At 36.2% G+C, this 14,181-nt stretch overlaps 1 protein-coding gene across 4 annotated transcripts in view; it reads left to right on the top strand.

Annotated features, from left to right (window-relative positions):
* Positions 1-14,181, top strand: part of MPP7 (MAGUK p55 scaffold protein 7) — a 156,402-nt gene that overhangs the window by 56,302 nt on the left and 85,919 nt on the right. For all 4 annotated transcript variants that reach the window (XM_014248784.2, XM_005518709.3, XM_088058400.1 and 1 more), the window contains exon 4: positions 4,927-5,045. In XM_014248784.2, coding sequence (XP_014104259.1) covers positions 4,927-5,045 — 119 coding nt within the window. The remainder of the gene's footprint in view (positions 1-4,926; positions 5,046-14,181) is intronic.

The following is a 14,181-nucleotide window of genomic DNA, read 5'->3' as shown; positions in this document are numbered from 1 at the left end:
CAGTTGCTGTAAAAATTCTAGATTCGAAGCCTGGCATCATTGTTCAGAATGCTAATTCAGGAAATTAATTAGCATATGAAAGCAAAGGCACATCCATGTTTCCATTTCTTTCTTTATGCTAACCAAAACAAAGTTGTTGTTTTCTTGTAATATGCAAGAGTGATGGAACGCAGAGACCATATTTTTTATCATTTAGCACTAGTTTATAGCTTCCACAGACTTGTCCTAATAATGAAGCTATGAAGGATATGACAAGAATGGTGATATTAAATTTCTCTAGACTAACAGTAAATTTTTCCATTCTGATGTCAAGAATGTAGAGCATCTGGAATCTGCAGTGTGAGTGGTTCAGTACGAGAACAGTTTCATCAATTGCTTAGCCATTTATTCTCCTCCTAGGAACAAGCAGTCTTCTGTAGAATATAATACTACAAAGGAAGCAATTTTCTAAAACTGGAAAAATCTTATATGTCCCGTTGCTTCTGATTTGAAAGGTTTCCATTGCTTCTTACTCTTAAATCCAATTGCGTGTGCAAATCTACTGTACACATTTGTAAATTGGAATTAGCATTATTCTACATTTTGGTCTTCAGATCAAATAAAACTAAATTGTATTAATTAAGTTTAGAAAAAGCTGAAGATGATCTGCAGACAGTAACTGCTTAAGTGTGTTGAAAGAACAAGTTGAAATTTATCTTTTACCCTTTTAGGTGTGGTTACATTGTGATAGGTGTTGGGGTTCCTCCCCCGTGAGCTGTAGGAATGACCAGACTTACTTCCCCTCTTAAAATTGCGTAATTGTCTTGCATCTTCATGTTTAATCACATTGTTAGTTTGTGGTTTGTTTTTTTTTTTTAATGTATGCTTAGGTCTTCTGGGAAGAAATTATCTACTTTTAAAAATCAAAATAAACTAGTTTTTCTTGTGTAAGTCATGCTTACTTTACTGAATTTTGACACCTAAAGTGTTTTCATACTAGTTAATTCCTAGGGGTGCATGATTCCTTTTGAATATAAATGCTGGTTAATTTTAGGCAAACTAGACCAAAAAAAAAAAAATCAAGAACCTAAGTAGAATAGAAAGTGTATAATAAAAACGGATTTTTTTTTTTTTTTTGTAGGACACTCCACACAGTAGTGCCAACATGAGGCATTAAAAATGAAAGGATTTTTTTCTTGGCTTTTCTTTTTATTTTTTTTAAAGCAACTTCTAGATACATTTTTTTAAAAGCTTGTTGTGTTTATTTATATTGTGGACAGCTTTCAAATAAGTGTGAGGTCCATGCATGCCATATGACTCAAGAAGGTGGGACTTCAAGAGAAAAATCAAAATTGAGACCAAAAGCACATTTAAGGCCTGGCAGGCAGTGGTGGCATTCAGCTTGTGGGTGCTGATACATCTCACTCTGGGTCTTATGCAATGAATATGCCTTTTTAATTTGCCAAACAATCTGTATGTTAGGGGATATCACTATGAGCTTTTGGAAAGTTAATTTTTGGTTTTAGAAGTAATCAAAAGTGTTTAGTGTAGCATCCCTTCAGACTACATAATTGCTGCTGTGACAGTTAAAAAAAAAATCTGATTTTAACAGCCTGGCAGTACTTAAACTTGGGCTTTTTTCCATGGCCTTTGTCTCTGACTTCTAGAACCACCTGAGATCCTACGTAGAAGTTTTGCAAGAGGTTTGAAATTGATCTGAAGCACTCTACTAGGAAATTCAGATTATTCTGTTGCTGCATGGCAGCATCTCTGTACAGTGAGATCTTACAGGGCTGTGGGAATTTGAGCTACTACTCTTCAAGAGTAGAAAAGATGCATGTGACAGTTGTTCAGATTTGGTAAGTAAAATTAGTCCAGTGAGTAGCTGCCAATATAGACGTGTCAACTTCATTACCAGTTTACATTGCCATTACCAGTTTACAATAACTTGACAAATTATTGTGTCTCTATCCACATCACAGAAACACTTTCTTCAACATGTCATGTGCTGGTAAAGTCATATGCCAGCTGCCATTTTCACTGTTTCTTCATAGTGCAATGAATAACATCAACACATTTAATGTAATTTAGATGCAAGTAAAATTCATGTTTTACTTGGAGGTAGAAGATCCACACACTTTATTTCTTAATATATAGAAATCAGAATGTCCATCTGAAAATTTTGATTCCGTGATACTGCGCACCACAGACAGAACAAGAAGGAGCAAGAGAAAAAGTAAACTCTTGCAGGTACTACCACCTTCTTCTCTATTAACTTCTGGAGCTGAGTCAGGTGATCTTTAATCACACAAATTTAATTTAAAAAAGAAAATTGAAATGTAAATAATATTTTAGATCTTTGTCTTCTGTTCTCCCCAGGTTAATACACTAAGTCCTCCTTCTGCCTGATTTTTACTTAGTTCCTTGATGGAACTGGTTTTTTAATTCCTGTCTGCATAGTTTCGGTAGGTGTCTGTAGAGCAAGAGCATGGTGTCCTCTAGCACGCTGCATGGCACAGTCCTCAGTTTCCACTATGGAGAAGGGCCGGATTCTCATTTCCTTCTGGCTGAAAGCTATAAACACTGGATTCTAGAGCCAAAGCAGGGAAGAACTAGAAGCATGGCTATGATATTGGATAAAATCAGTCAGCACCTGTCTAATTGTCTCCACTTCCCCAGGGGAGTTGCACAGATTAGGTGCATTGCTGTTGAACCTGGAGTAGTGCACTAGGAACATAGGCTCCCATTTTCCTGGAAGGGGCAATTCAGGGGCTACATAAATAAGTAAAGCTCACAGAAACTTTTGAGCTGGATGTGAAATCTTCATGTGTGTAAGCACCTGCAGGGTTCGGCACTCCTGGAGTGCTGGCAGGCAGGGTTTTTCTCTGGGAGTTTTGTGTGTAAAAACAAAGTCTCATTATGGGCAGACTCAGTTTCCCCTTGTGTCACTAATAGTTAATCCATCAGGAAATACAAACTTTCATTTTATTTTTCACTAGGGATTTGATTATCAAAGCATTGAGGAACAAGTTACAAGGAGAGAATAGTTTTATAGTTGATTGCATGTGGAATTTAAGCAGATCTGATGGATCAAGGAAAAGAAAGCTTACTCTGTTACATGCCTTTTATTTGAAGCAAGTGGCTGAACTTACTGTTTTCTTTCTTCTGAATGACACACAGGAATTGTTGCTAAGCAGTTATGCCACAGTGCAAGCTGACATTGAAAATTTCTATTCAATTTTCTGACAGCCTTAAGGTTGTTTTGAGGTAAATATATTTACAGTAACAAAAGTGGCCAAGTGTAAAGAATTTTTTAAATTTCCTAAATGAAAAAATAAAGAAATATTTTAATTTTCGAAATTAATTGTTTTCATAAATTGTGTGATAAAACAACCATTTTTGCTAAGTTCTGAAGTTCTAATAATCTGGGAAATTGGAGCCACAAGTCCTGCTCAGACATCTTTTCTCTGGCTGTCTGCTCAATCGGTGATTATATCTTGCTAGGCAAAGCTTGATGGTCTTTCTTTCTGTCTGCAAATTTGTAGTGGTTTGAGTTGTATCTTTTTTTCTGCAGTGTTTCTGAAGCAGAAACAAGAACAGATTTAAATAAAAGCAGAATTCTGAGAGAAATGAATGTGAACCACCAAAAAATGCTTGGAGCAGAAAAAGAATGTATCTGGGAAGAATTTTTTTATCCAAGAATATTTTACTAAGAGGCAGCAAAAAGAAGAAAATGTAAATAATCAGAACCCAAAGGTGCTGTTGAAAGGGATATGTACTGCCTGAAAAGGTTGCTAAATTATGCTTACTAATAAATATTCTAAATCATAAGTTTTAGGGAGATAATAAGCATAATAACAATAAGTAACCTGTATTGTACAACAGTGCTCTTTTACCAGTAGAATATGTTGTATAAATCCATTCTTGTGAAGAACAGCAGCACTTACTCTGACTAAAAATAATAACAGGACCGTGTATCTTGGATCCCGGGAGATTGTTGGTGTTTTTGTAGACAGCAGACAGGAGAAAAAGGCATTTTGTCCTTTTTACCCCAAGTAATCCCACTGGAAAACTAAACATGTGCTATGAATTGATATCAACTCATGCCAGGTTACCTCCCTAAAGAGGACTGCTGCAAACACTGTTGCTACATTTCTTGGACAGCACTTTGATGGCCTGTGTGCACGATGGATATTTTATGCCGTACACTACTGTGGAACAGTGTGCTACTGTCTGCCCCTCAGAGACCGCTGCTGGGGTGTGCTACAAAAAACCGAGAACAGCAATTTCTTTAGCCCTAGAGAGAATCTCAAATACCTGCAAATTAAAAATGTTACTGAAATATTTCTGTGTGCATGTGTGTCTGGGAAAACTGTGTTAGTTTTGTTTTTAAAAGTTTAATCCTGCAAAACAGAGAAGGTGCTTTTGTATTGCTGTGGATCCTTGCTGAACACAGGATTGAAAAAAATATTAAGCAATATATTAGCAAGAAATATTTATAAAAACCACAAACCTTTTTCTAATGGACCACCCTATCCAGTTTCTGTTCTTTTAAGGAAGTTTTTCCTATTCATGACTCATTTCACTCTTTGGCTAACATCAAGGGAAATGGAATAACGATTAAGCAAAGGAATGTATGGTTTTTTTTTCTGGGTTTGTCCTTTTCTCAAAACCTTTTATGAATTTTCTGCATAACGTTGTGTAAATATATATGGATGTAGAACTTTGACAACTGTGACAAGGTAAAAAGTACACTGCTAATACTTTTTTCTTAGTAATTTTTTCTTAATGTTCCTTTTGGTTCTACAAGTTAACGTTGTGCTGGATACTCCAGTCTCCCTCTTCAGTTAAAATGACATGCTCCAGGCAGCCAATTACACAGAACTGTTAAGTGAAATTAATGAGATCACCCTAGATTACACTTTGTGTTTTATTTTCATTTTATAGGTCTGTACGAGCTGCTGGCTGCATTGCCAGCCCAGCTGCAGCCACATGTGGACAGCCAGGAAGACCTGACCTTCCTCTGGGATATGTTTGGTGAAAAAAGCCTTCATTCACTGATGAAGGTAAACCACATTTAAGTCAGATTTTCTTTGAGAAGAGCATATGGAAAAATGTTTTGAGCGCCATCTAGTAAACCAGTGACCAAGCTGTTGCTCAGTGAAAACAAAACAGCCTTGTTTTAACTCTGTTTCTGGCAGGGTGGAAGTTGTTAAATAAGATTTTACCAAAAATACATAGATGACTTCATTTAAGAGTGTTGTTTTGGCAGTGTAATGCTAATGCAACAAACATGTGTTATTTGCCCTTGTTTAGAAAAAAAGAGTACGAAATAGTAGCAGGAAATCTGACACTTCTTTATGGTCAACATTCAAGACCTGGAGTTTAGCTTAAATAAATAAACGTTCACAGCAAAAATTAGAAGGAATATATTTTCTGAGGTCAAGTATGGCAAGAGTTCAGTAGCCACATTAATTTAAAATAATTTCCTTTAACAAAGTCAACTGAAATTCTAGTAAGCTGTTTCTTTTATTGGCTTGTCTCCATTTAATATTGTGTTTTGCTCAGAAATATGCTGGACTAAAGTACAGCCTAAAATAAATTGGATGAATACTTGAGTAAAATATTATGCTACAAAAATGATCAGCAACAAGAAATCTAAGCATGCTGTGGGAGTACACAGAGCTATCCCAATAATCTTAAAATTGTGTAGAGCTGAAAAATGGGACCAATCAGCTGGTTAAAAATATTCCACTCCTACACAACAGTAAGTATGTCTTCAGTACCCAGTACAGAGCTAATTCAAGCTGGGAGGAAATTCTGAGGTCTGAAATGAGTCAGTAGATGGTATTAACCCTTGTCATGAATATATCCAGACTTGTGCAGAATTTGTTACCCTTGTCAATTGCTGAGGAAGCTTAAAACTGGGATTATTTCTAAATAGGTTTGAAAGAATCACATTTTCCCATTTTTTTCAGCTATTTTATTCTGGAAAAAGATGTAATAATGTTGATACTTGGTCAAATGCTTGGTGATACTCTTCAAAATATTTGAGAATTTACATATAAAAGTGGACATAAATGTTCTTAGGCATTTTATATGCAAAAGCAACTAACAGTGGAACCGTGCTTGGCAATACTTGCTTGCCTAAAGAATTCCATCAACATTTCTGAAGTGCTGTGGCTCCCAGACTCCTTGCGGCTTTGCTGCAGCTGTCTGTGCAGGTGGCTCAGAAGATCACTGTAAGAGGAATACCAGTCATCTCTCTGATGTAGGCTGACAGTGGTTTGCATCTAAGCAAAATGTTAGGTCAGCTGCTAAATTAGTTTCCTTTCTGGTTTGGGAATTCAAGAAGGCTGGCTAGAAAATGAGTGTGGATCTGTGAAACATTGACACTTCAACATTTGCTCTAATTTTTTTCTCAAGGCAAAACCCAAACTTTTTCAAATTCCTTCACTTACTGCCTTTTGCCCCTCATTCCAAAAGAAGACAGTAGTTAACTGGTTTACTCACTTGAAGTATGCTCTCAGTTTGGAGCAGTTGGCTTTCCTAGTGGCTGTCCTGGTTGCATGCCCTGGTTACCATGTTTTTGTTTCTGCGGGGTGGATTTGACTTACTGTAGCAGAAAAGAAAGAAGAGAAAGGGGATCAGTGAATGGTCACTTGATTGCAATTTCAACAAGAAGGCACTGAAATATTCTAACCATCTTCATTATTTATCTTGTGCTCTGTAGGTCCAAATATTAAACTTACACGTAACTTTGACCCTGTTGAAGCTTCTTTTAATGTCCTCTTAAGCCTCACCCTATCTTAAAATAGATGTCATTCTTGAAATCTCAAAATGACATCTTTAGTGTTCACTAGTTGCCCTTCTTTAGTACAATATATTAATTTCATTTGAGACGAAAAGTTTTTAATTACAAGAATTGAGACAAATATTAAGAGTATCTGGTCTGACCCAGTGCATGTCACAGGCTATCAAACCTCACCTTGGTTCCTGTGGAGTTTTGGTATATGAAGTAAGGTATGAAGAGCTTTTGAAATGTTCATATACCTGCTTCAAGATGGGCTTAACTGTATGTGAAACTCATGCTATTTGTTTGATCTTTAATGCATTTTTAGAAGGATTGTTCAGTGTCCTTTCAAGTTTCAGAGAAGACAGTCCCTTGCCTTTTTGGAAGAAACCTTTAAGAGCAGAAGAACAAACCCCTTTTTCCCCTGATGCAAGACTTCAGGAGGGCAAAATCTTTCTTTCTGAGTTCTGGTGTCTTATGTGAGAGATTGTTTTTCCTAACAGTAACTTCTTAAAAGCAACTGTACTTGCAAAGACAAATGTTTTTAATTCTGCAGACAGAGAATGATGACACATATTTTGTAATAAAAAAAGAAAAAGGAAGGAAAAAATGTGCACTAGCTTTGAGCCAAGGATGTTGCGATCCTGGTATGTGGCAGTGTAGGAAGAAAATGAGCATGGGTGTATTACCAATTAGCACTGATATTTCTCTATTTTAATGTATTGCTTAATAAAAAATTCTACACTGATCTTCTTAACTTACTGCTTAATAATTTCAGATATTATAAAAGAGCTTTTTCCAAGGTTAAGAAATGGATAAAATGCTCCAAAATTTTTGAAAGACTGAAGTATAAAAGGAACTTTCCACTTTTTATATCTACAGATATTCTAAGTTTTATGGGTATTTAATTACTATAGCTTTTTCTTCATGGTTGTATACTATAGCACGTGGTTTGCTATTCTGGCTCTCAATACTGAAAAGAAAAAAATAACAGAAAAAAAAAGCCCCAAACTTTGTCTTGGAGTTCTCTTCATTCAGTATTGTTGAACAGAATTCTCTTTGAGAACTTGGATTAGCCTAAGCTGTTCTAAGAAGTCAGAAATGGAAAAGTTGTATTAGATCATCCAATCCATTCCCCTGCAAATACTGGATTGTTCCCTACAGTACATTCCTATTGTAGTTACTGAAACCAGCAAACACTGATGCAACTGTTCTTGCTGTCCCATTTCTTCACAAAAGACTCTGTTGATTAGATTTTAGTTTAGATTTTTAGTCACCCCAGGACAACAAAGTAAAATAAAGAAGAGAGAACCTACAACTGTTGACAGAAGGGAAAACTGGTTCTGGATAGTGTTTTTGTTTCTGCTTCTCTTAATTTGGTACTTCGTTGTCTTCTTACATGACTCTCAGATTTTACCAAAAATCTTCAGCTGCCTCCTTCCTTTTTATATAGCAGAGATCACATTTATTCTGTAGAGATTTATAGGATAGAAACCTGAGGGAAAGATCCTTCAGGTTAATTACAAGCATTGACGTAGCTGATACCTGAAATAGTACATGTGCTCAGCTTGGATATTTTTTAGAAAGGATAAAAACCTAATGTGCTCTAACTACTCCTTTGGATTATTTTTAGAGGAGCGGCAAGAATTTCCATGTGTGTTTGTTTGCTGTTAGTGCACCAGACACATTTTACTGTTTGTCTGTTTAGCTCCAGGATGAAGCTTCCACTCACATGGTTGCCTTAAACATTTCTGGTTGTGGATGTAATGCTCAAGAATTGAGTAAACTTTTCTGTTGCACAGCTACCAAAGTATTTCATAACCGATTGCAGTTTGTTTTTGGCCAACTCAATACTGTACTTTCCATTATAAAAAAGAAGCTGCAGCAAGTGGCATTGCACTTTCTCTTGATAGGGAAGAGTTTGTACATTCAAAAAGCTATATGTTACACTAGGGGAAAAAAGCAACCTACTGCAAAAGTAAGGAATATTTGGTGAATCAAGTCTGATTTTATTGTAACTGCATAGTATTTTGATATCTGGCCCTGCAAAACCTTAATTTGTGCAAATTTTCTCAGTTTCACCTGGATATGATTTAAGAAAGTATATTTTCTATGTGCTAGAGTTTGACCATGTAAATTGCTAAAAAAATATCAAAAATAAACTAGTCAGGTATATCCTGGTGAAATTTCTTTGGTGTCTAAATTGAATTACATGATTACAGAGCCCAAATTTTATAGTCATTGTGGTATAGGCATAGGAAATTTTCAGTGTGAATACTCAGATTTTTCAATATGTAAATGTTGATGGTTTCAGTATTCTGAGGTTCCATTTTTGGCAATGAAAAAAATAATGATAGTATTTACAAAAACTAAGTTGACTAAGGCAAAGCAAAAGGGATTGATTTGATACATCTTTAGTGATAAAATCAACTACCTGCAGATGATGCACTAAATCTTCAGTCCATTAACTGTCCATGGGAAGAGATGTGCAGGTTATTTTGGCATTTGTGAAAGCTCACGTGGTGCAGCTTTCCCTTACCCTGTGATATGTCAGCTGTTCTGCAGCCAACTCCAGGTATGTGCCGCCCATATCATGTGCATTCACCTCCCGTGTTGTGTATCCAAATGGCGCATGCTCCTGCCCAGTCACAAGCTCAGGCATCCAAAGATTTGGATCTTCCCATAAGAATGTAGAGAGAATGGACTTCCGATTATATCAGTTGTGATATCAATCAACTGATTGTTCTGAATGTGTTGTTTGGTATTTTTGGTGGGGATGATCCATAGATGGAGGGAATGATGTCTGAGTGTGCCTGAAAAGTAGATGGTGGCTGAGGAGAATGTATTAGGTAGTATAAGATCTGAGCATGACACAATAAAAAAATGAAGGTTGGTGATCATACTGAAATAGAGCTGGCTTTCTGGCATGGAAGGCTGATGATGGAGTATGTTGACTACTTCTGCAGTTCAAGTTTGAAACTGACATTTAAATACTTCTTGCTGAAAATTCAAAACTTTTTTGTTTTCCCATTACTTTGTTCTTCATATATAATTTCTCTAGAAGTAATATTAATACAATCTTCATAATTTATTGTTCAATTTGTCTATTTCTGCATGTCTCAAGACTTTTTTTTTTTTTTTTCTATTAATCATATAGAAGAGGAAGAGAGCAGGGTTTGTTTGCGAGGGGATTTTGGTGGCTAATATATTTGTACCTGTTAAGGCAATGGTGAGAGTTGTGGGCAGACAAAACCAGCTGCCTCAGAAGGGGCTTAGAGGAGCTCCATTACTCAAGAACTGCAAACCTGGAATATGCACTAGAAGAGAAAGAGACTGGGGTTTTGTACCTAACCTCAGTTTATCTAACAGAGGGTTGTGGTTTGGGGGGAAAGCACTGGAGCGTTGGAGAGATGTATGGACCACCTTGAAGTGGGTGGAATCATTGAAACTGATTGCTCAGTCAGAAAAATGCCTCTTTGATATTTGAAGTCCTTAAGGTTCTTTAGTGCTGAGTTCTCAATCATATTTATTTTTAAAAAGCTGTCCCTCCCCAGTAAAGGGAATAGGCTGCAGTTCTTTAAATTCATGTGGAGGTCTGAAGTGCTGTTTGCCTTGGAGATAGGAAAAATGAAGGGAAAGGCAAGTGTGAGTAAGGATTTCCCACCTGGGTGTCAGGAGGAGGAAGTGTGAATGTGGAGGAGGTGGTTGATAGCCAGTAACAATTCATGGCCAATGAAATTTAATTATTCTTCATACTTCAAAAGAGAATCAAGCAAGCTTGATTCATATTTTATAGTTTACATCCTTCAGTCACAGAAAGCAAGCACAGCCTCCTCACAGCAGAAGTAAAGCGATCACTCTTGTAATGCAGACTGTCCAAACAGTGCACAGATGTGGTCCATTGTGCTGGTGTGGAAACTTTTGCTATTTCTGGCAAGTGGAGAAGGAATTTACTATAGTTGAAGTCATCAATAATGATGAATTAGATAATAGGTGGCAGTTATTTGTCATTCTTTAAATCCAGATCATCAGAGACTGAGGAAATCTCAGTTTTTGTAATGATGTCCTTGTTCAGTGAAAGTCTCTTGTTGAAATAGGTTTGGTTCAGTCTTGCCTTAATTCCTGTTGGTAAAACACAATACCGTTTCCAACTCTAAAGAGCTACCTAGCAGTAGGTAGTGGGGTGTATGTGACAGTATTAGGATACTGAATCTGCAAAGATGTATTAAAGTTGCATGGAAGAAATTAAAGACTTTTTCTCATTATTTTTCTAATTTTCTGGAGAGTAAGGTTGATTTCTTTAATTTTTGGAGCTTCCTTCTTGGGTTTTATGTACAGAATATATATGGCAGCATGCTAGAATTTCAGTGCTCATCTCATCCAAAGTATTTGTAGGTAATGGTCTAATTAATATACCAAAATACAAACTTGCTACATGCTTTCTACTTACCTAAAGCTGAAAATTATTGGGAAAATAATGCTCTACAAGAAAGCCTCTTGATGACTGACAGTAATTTGCATTTGTATTTGGAGTAATTACCACTGAAGCAATGAGTCATTTTGCTTCCATCAAAATTATTAAACTTTAAAGAAGTGTAATACAAGGTGTTACTCCTCATGAAATGCCACATAAAGTGTTACTTTTGAAGCCAAAGGGATTTTTTGAGACTTGCTCAATTGCCAGCAACTGAAATCTTTAGGTAAAGAGATCACTCTTAGCTGGAGGGAGTCAGCTGCCTTTAAACTTAATTTCCATAGGAACAGTGATCAGATTAATCAAAATAAAGCAATTGAGGTTTTATAGAAAATAGTACAGGATCTTTACTTTATTCAGGCTGATATTGCTTCCATGAAAACATTAGGAAAAAAGGTAGCTAGCAGCCAGGCATTGAGCAAATGATTGTTTCTCTTGTTGAGATTCAGGTTTTCTGGTCACTCTGTGTGTGTTGAACGCTTTGACTTGTTTCTGTTTTTGTGATATAAAAATGCAGGTAATAACTATCAATATCAATTTCTAATCAGGTAATAACTGGACAAAAATAAAAATGGATTCCTTTTGAAATAATAGCTAAATCCCCCAACCTTCCATGTTTCTTCTCTAAGTAAAGACAAAGTTGTTTTTCCATGTGTGTTCACTCATACATACCTGTGCTTGTTTTTGCCTTCAATTAAGTAAAAAATGCACCTCCTATTTATTTAGGCATAGCTTTAGATGGTATAGCCTCATTTGTAGAAGAATGCAAGTTAGGGCCAAGCAGATGGAATAATGCAGTTGTGAAAGGTGGATTCCATGTGATGGTTCAACTACAAATATTTGTTACAATTGTAGCTAGTATGTAATTTTCTAGGAAGTAGATGACTGGTGGACATAAATAATCATTTTGTCCTTTTACGCGAAGTCTGTTGAATGAGTTCTCCTCTGGTAAATACTTCTTTTGTGGGGTCTTTTTCATGTATTTTTATTTCGTATTTTTGGTAGAAATTTAACTGAACATCTAGTGTTAACTTCTTTTTCAGGAGTTCAGACATTTGGTGTCTAATCATTTCAGTTTCTACATCAGAGCTGCTAATGTGTTTAGTAATAGGCACTTGCAACTTTTCATCTAGATTTTTCTGAGGAAGTCCTGTTCCTGTCATCAACTTCTCTATCAACCCACTTCGTTAAAAATAATAAAAAACTGAAGATCACATCCAAAAAGGATCAAATTGTCTTGTTGACAATTTAGCCTCATAAAAGCTGTAGAAATTAGGTTGATATCAGAAGTCTCTACAGGTGGGTGTACCAACAAACTTTTAAAATGAAAAATAAAGCAGATAAGCTTATTAAATCAGAGGTGTGAAGTGTTTGTCTTTGAGTATTGAGCTTGTGAATAAATCAGTGCTTTGGAATGTGAAAAAACTTTGGTTTAGGTTAAAGTCCAGACAGAGGCTTTTTTTTGGATCAGTGGTAATTGATTTAAAGTTTCTGCTGGGAAACCTCCAAAGAGTAGCAGAAATTCAGCCAAAATGTACTGGACATAAAATAAGAAAATCAATCCTTCTAAGATAAATAGTTTGTAATTTCATTGTTACCAAGGGGGCAGTGTACCAGCCTGGTGACCAAACTGGTACAGCAGTTCAAAGAGAGCTTTTAGAACCAAAATCTATGCTCGTGCCCAGATTTTTCTTGTCTTACAAAGCTTGTGCAGTATTTACTTAACCAAAGTGATACATTTTTTGTCTATGATACTGAGACTAATGAAAGGTCTCATAAGCTGCTCACTAATAGTCTGATAAATCCAAGACATCCAAGGATAATGTAATTTTAAACTGTTTTTCTACAGTGTTCTTTTTCCTTGGATCAGAAGTTTTGTGGCAGAACATGTGAAGGAGTGTTTAAAACAATTTTTTTGTTACTGTCTTGGACTATTTTCCTTTTAAGAACAGCAAGTCATAACTACCCAAACCAACTTCTGCAGTGTGAAAACATTGTAAGAGTTAAGAAGGATGGGATGTGATAGTTATAAAATCTCTCTGAAGCATGGAAACTGATACAATAAGATTTAATAAAAATTGTACTTTTAAGATCCAGAAAAAATGCTTGCCAGTGTTTCCTACCAGCAGGTTTTGTTACTGCTTATATTAGCTTTCCTTCTTTTTTTTGGAAGTCTTGATTGTATCTTTTCTCCTTCTAATTCTCGTGAAGTTCATTTGTAGTGTTCACTAATATTTGCTATGTTACATGCATATTCTCTGTCTTTCCTGGGTATGAAATATAGGAATGCAAGCATGGGTTTTACTAATCTTTTTTCTTTGTTCTTCTGTGTTGCTCTAAGCACTTAAAAGAACCCAAACCAAAGCCAACCCTTTTTTTCAGTTCTCTGTTTTAACTCTTTTCCTCCTTATTGAAGCATGGGAAGAAGAGAACACCATAGTATGGTAGGTGTGCACTATTCCTTTAGACTTCATATGGCACTGTTTGCATAGCAGTGTTCTATTAACCACAGGTGGTTTTCTCTAACAGCCATTTCTGTGTATCTTTGTAGAACCCAGTGCTCTCCTTGCCTGTGCAGTGGTGTCAGTGAAGTTCACTTCAAACATAGGTTATGTTGAGAGCTGCACCATGTAAGTGCTTAACATACCAGTACTGTCCACCTGGTGCACAGTCACTGCAGATTAACCAGTTAGGCGCTGTATAAATAAGATTTCAGAGCATGCAAAGAATAAAGCTTACTTCCTGTTCAAGTGTCATGGGTTGACTTTGGCCAGATGTCAGGGACCTATGAAAGCTGTTCACTCACTCCTCTGCAGTTGGACAGAGGAGAGAAAATTTAGCAAACAGTTCATGGATTGAGATAAGGACCAGGAGAGATCACCCTCCACTTAGAGATACAACGTGAATTTATTGCCAACAAAATTAGAGAAGGATA

The sequence above is a fragment of the Pseudopodoces humilis genome, chromosome 1 (genome assembly GCF_049639895.1).
Source record: "Pseudopodoces humilis isolate 2021_Gansu_Grassland_sample_001 chromosome 1, ASM4963989v1, whole genome shotgun sequence".
Taxonomy (NCBI): domain Eukaryota; kingdom Metazoa; phylum Chordata; class Aves; order Passeriformes; family Paridae; genus Pseudopodoces; species Pseudopodoces humilis.
The sequence above is the reverse complement of the archived record's forward strand: the minus strand, read 5'-3'. Positions and strand labels throughout refer to the sequence as shown.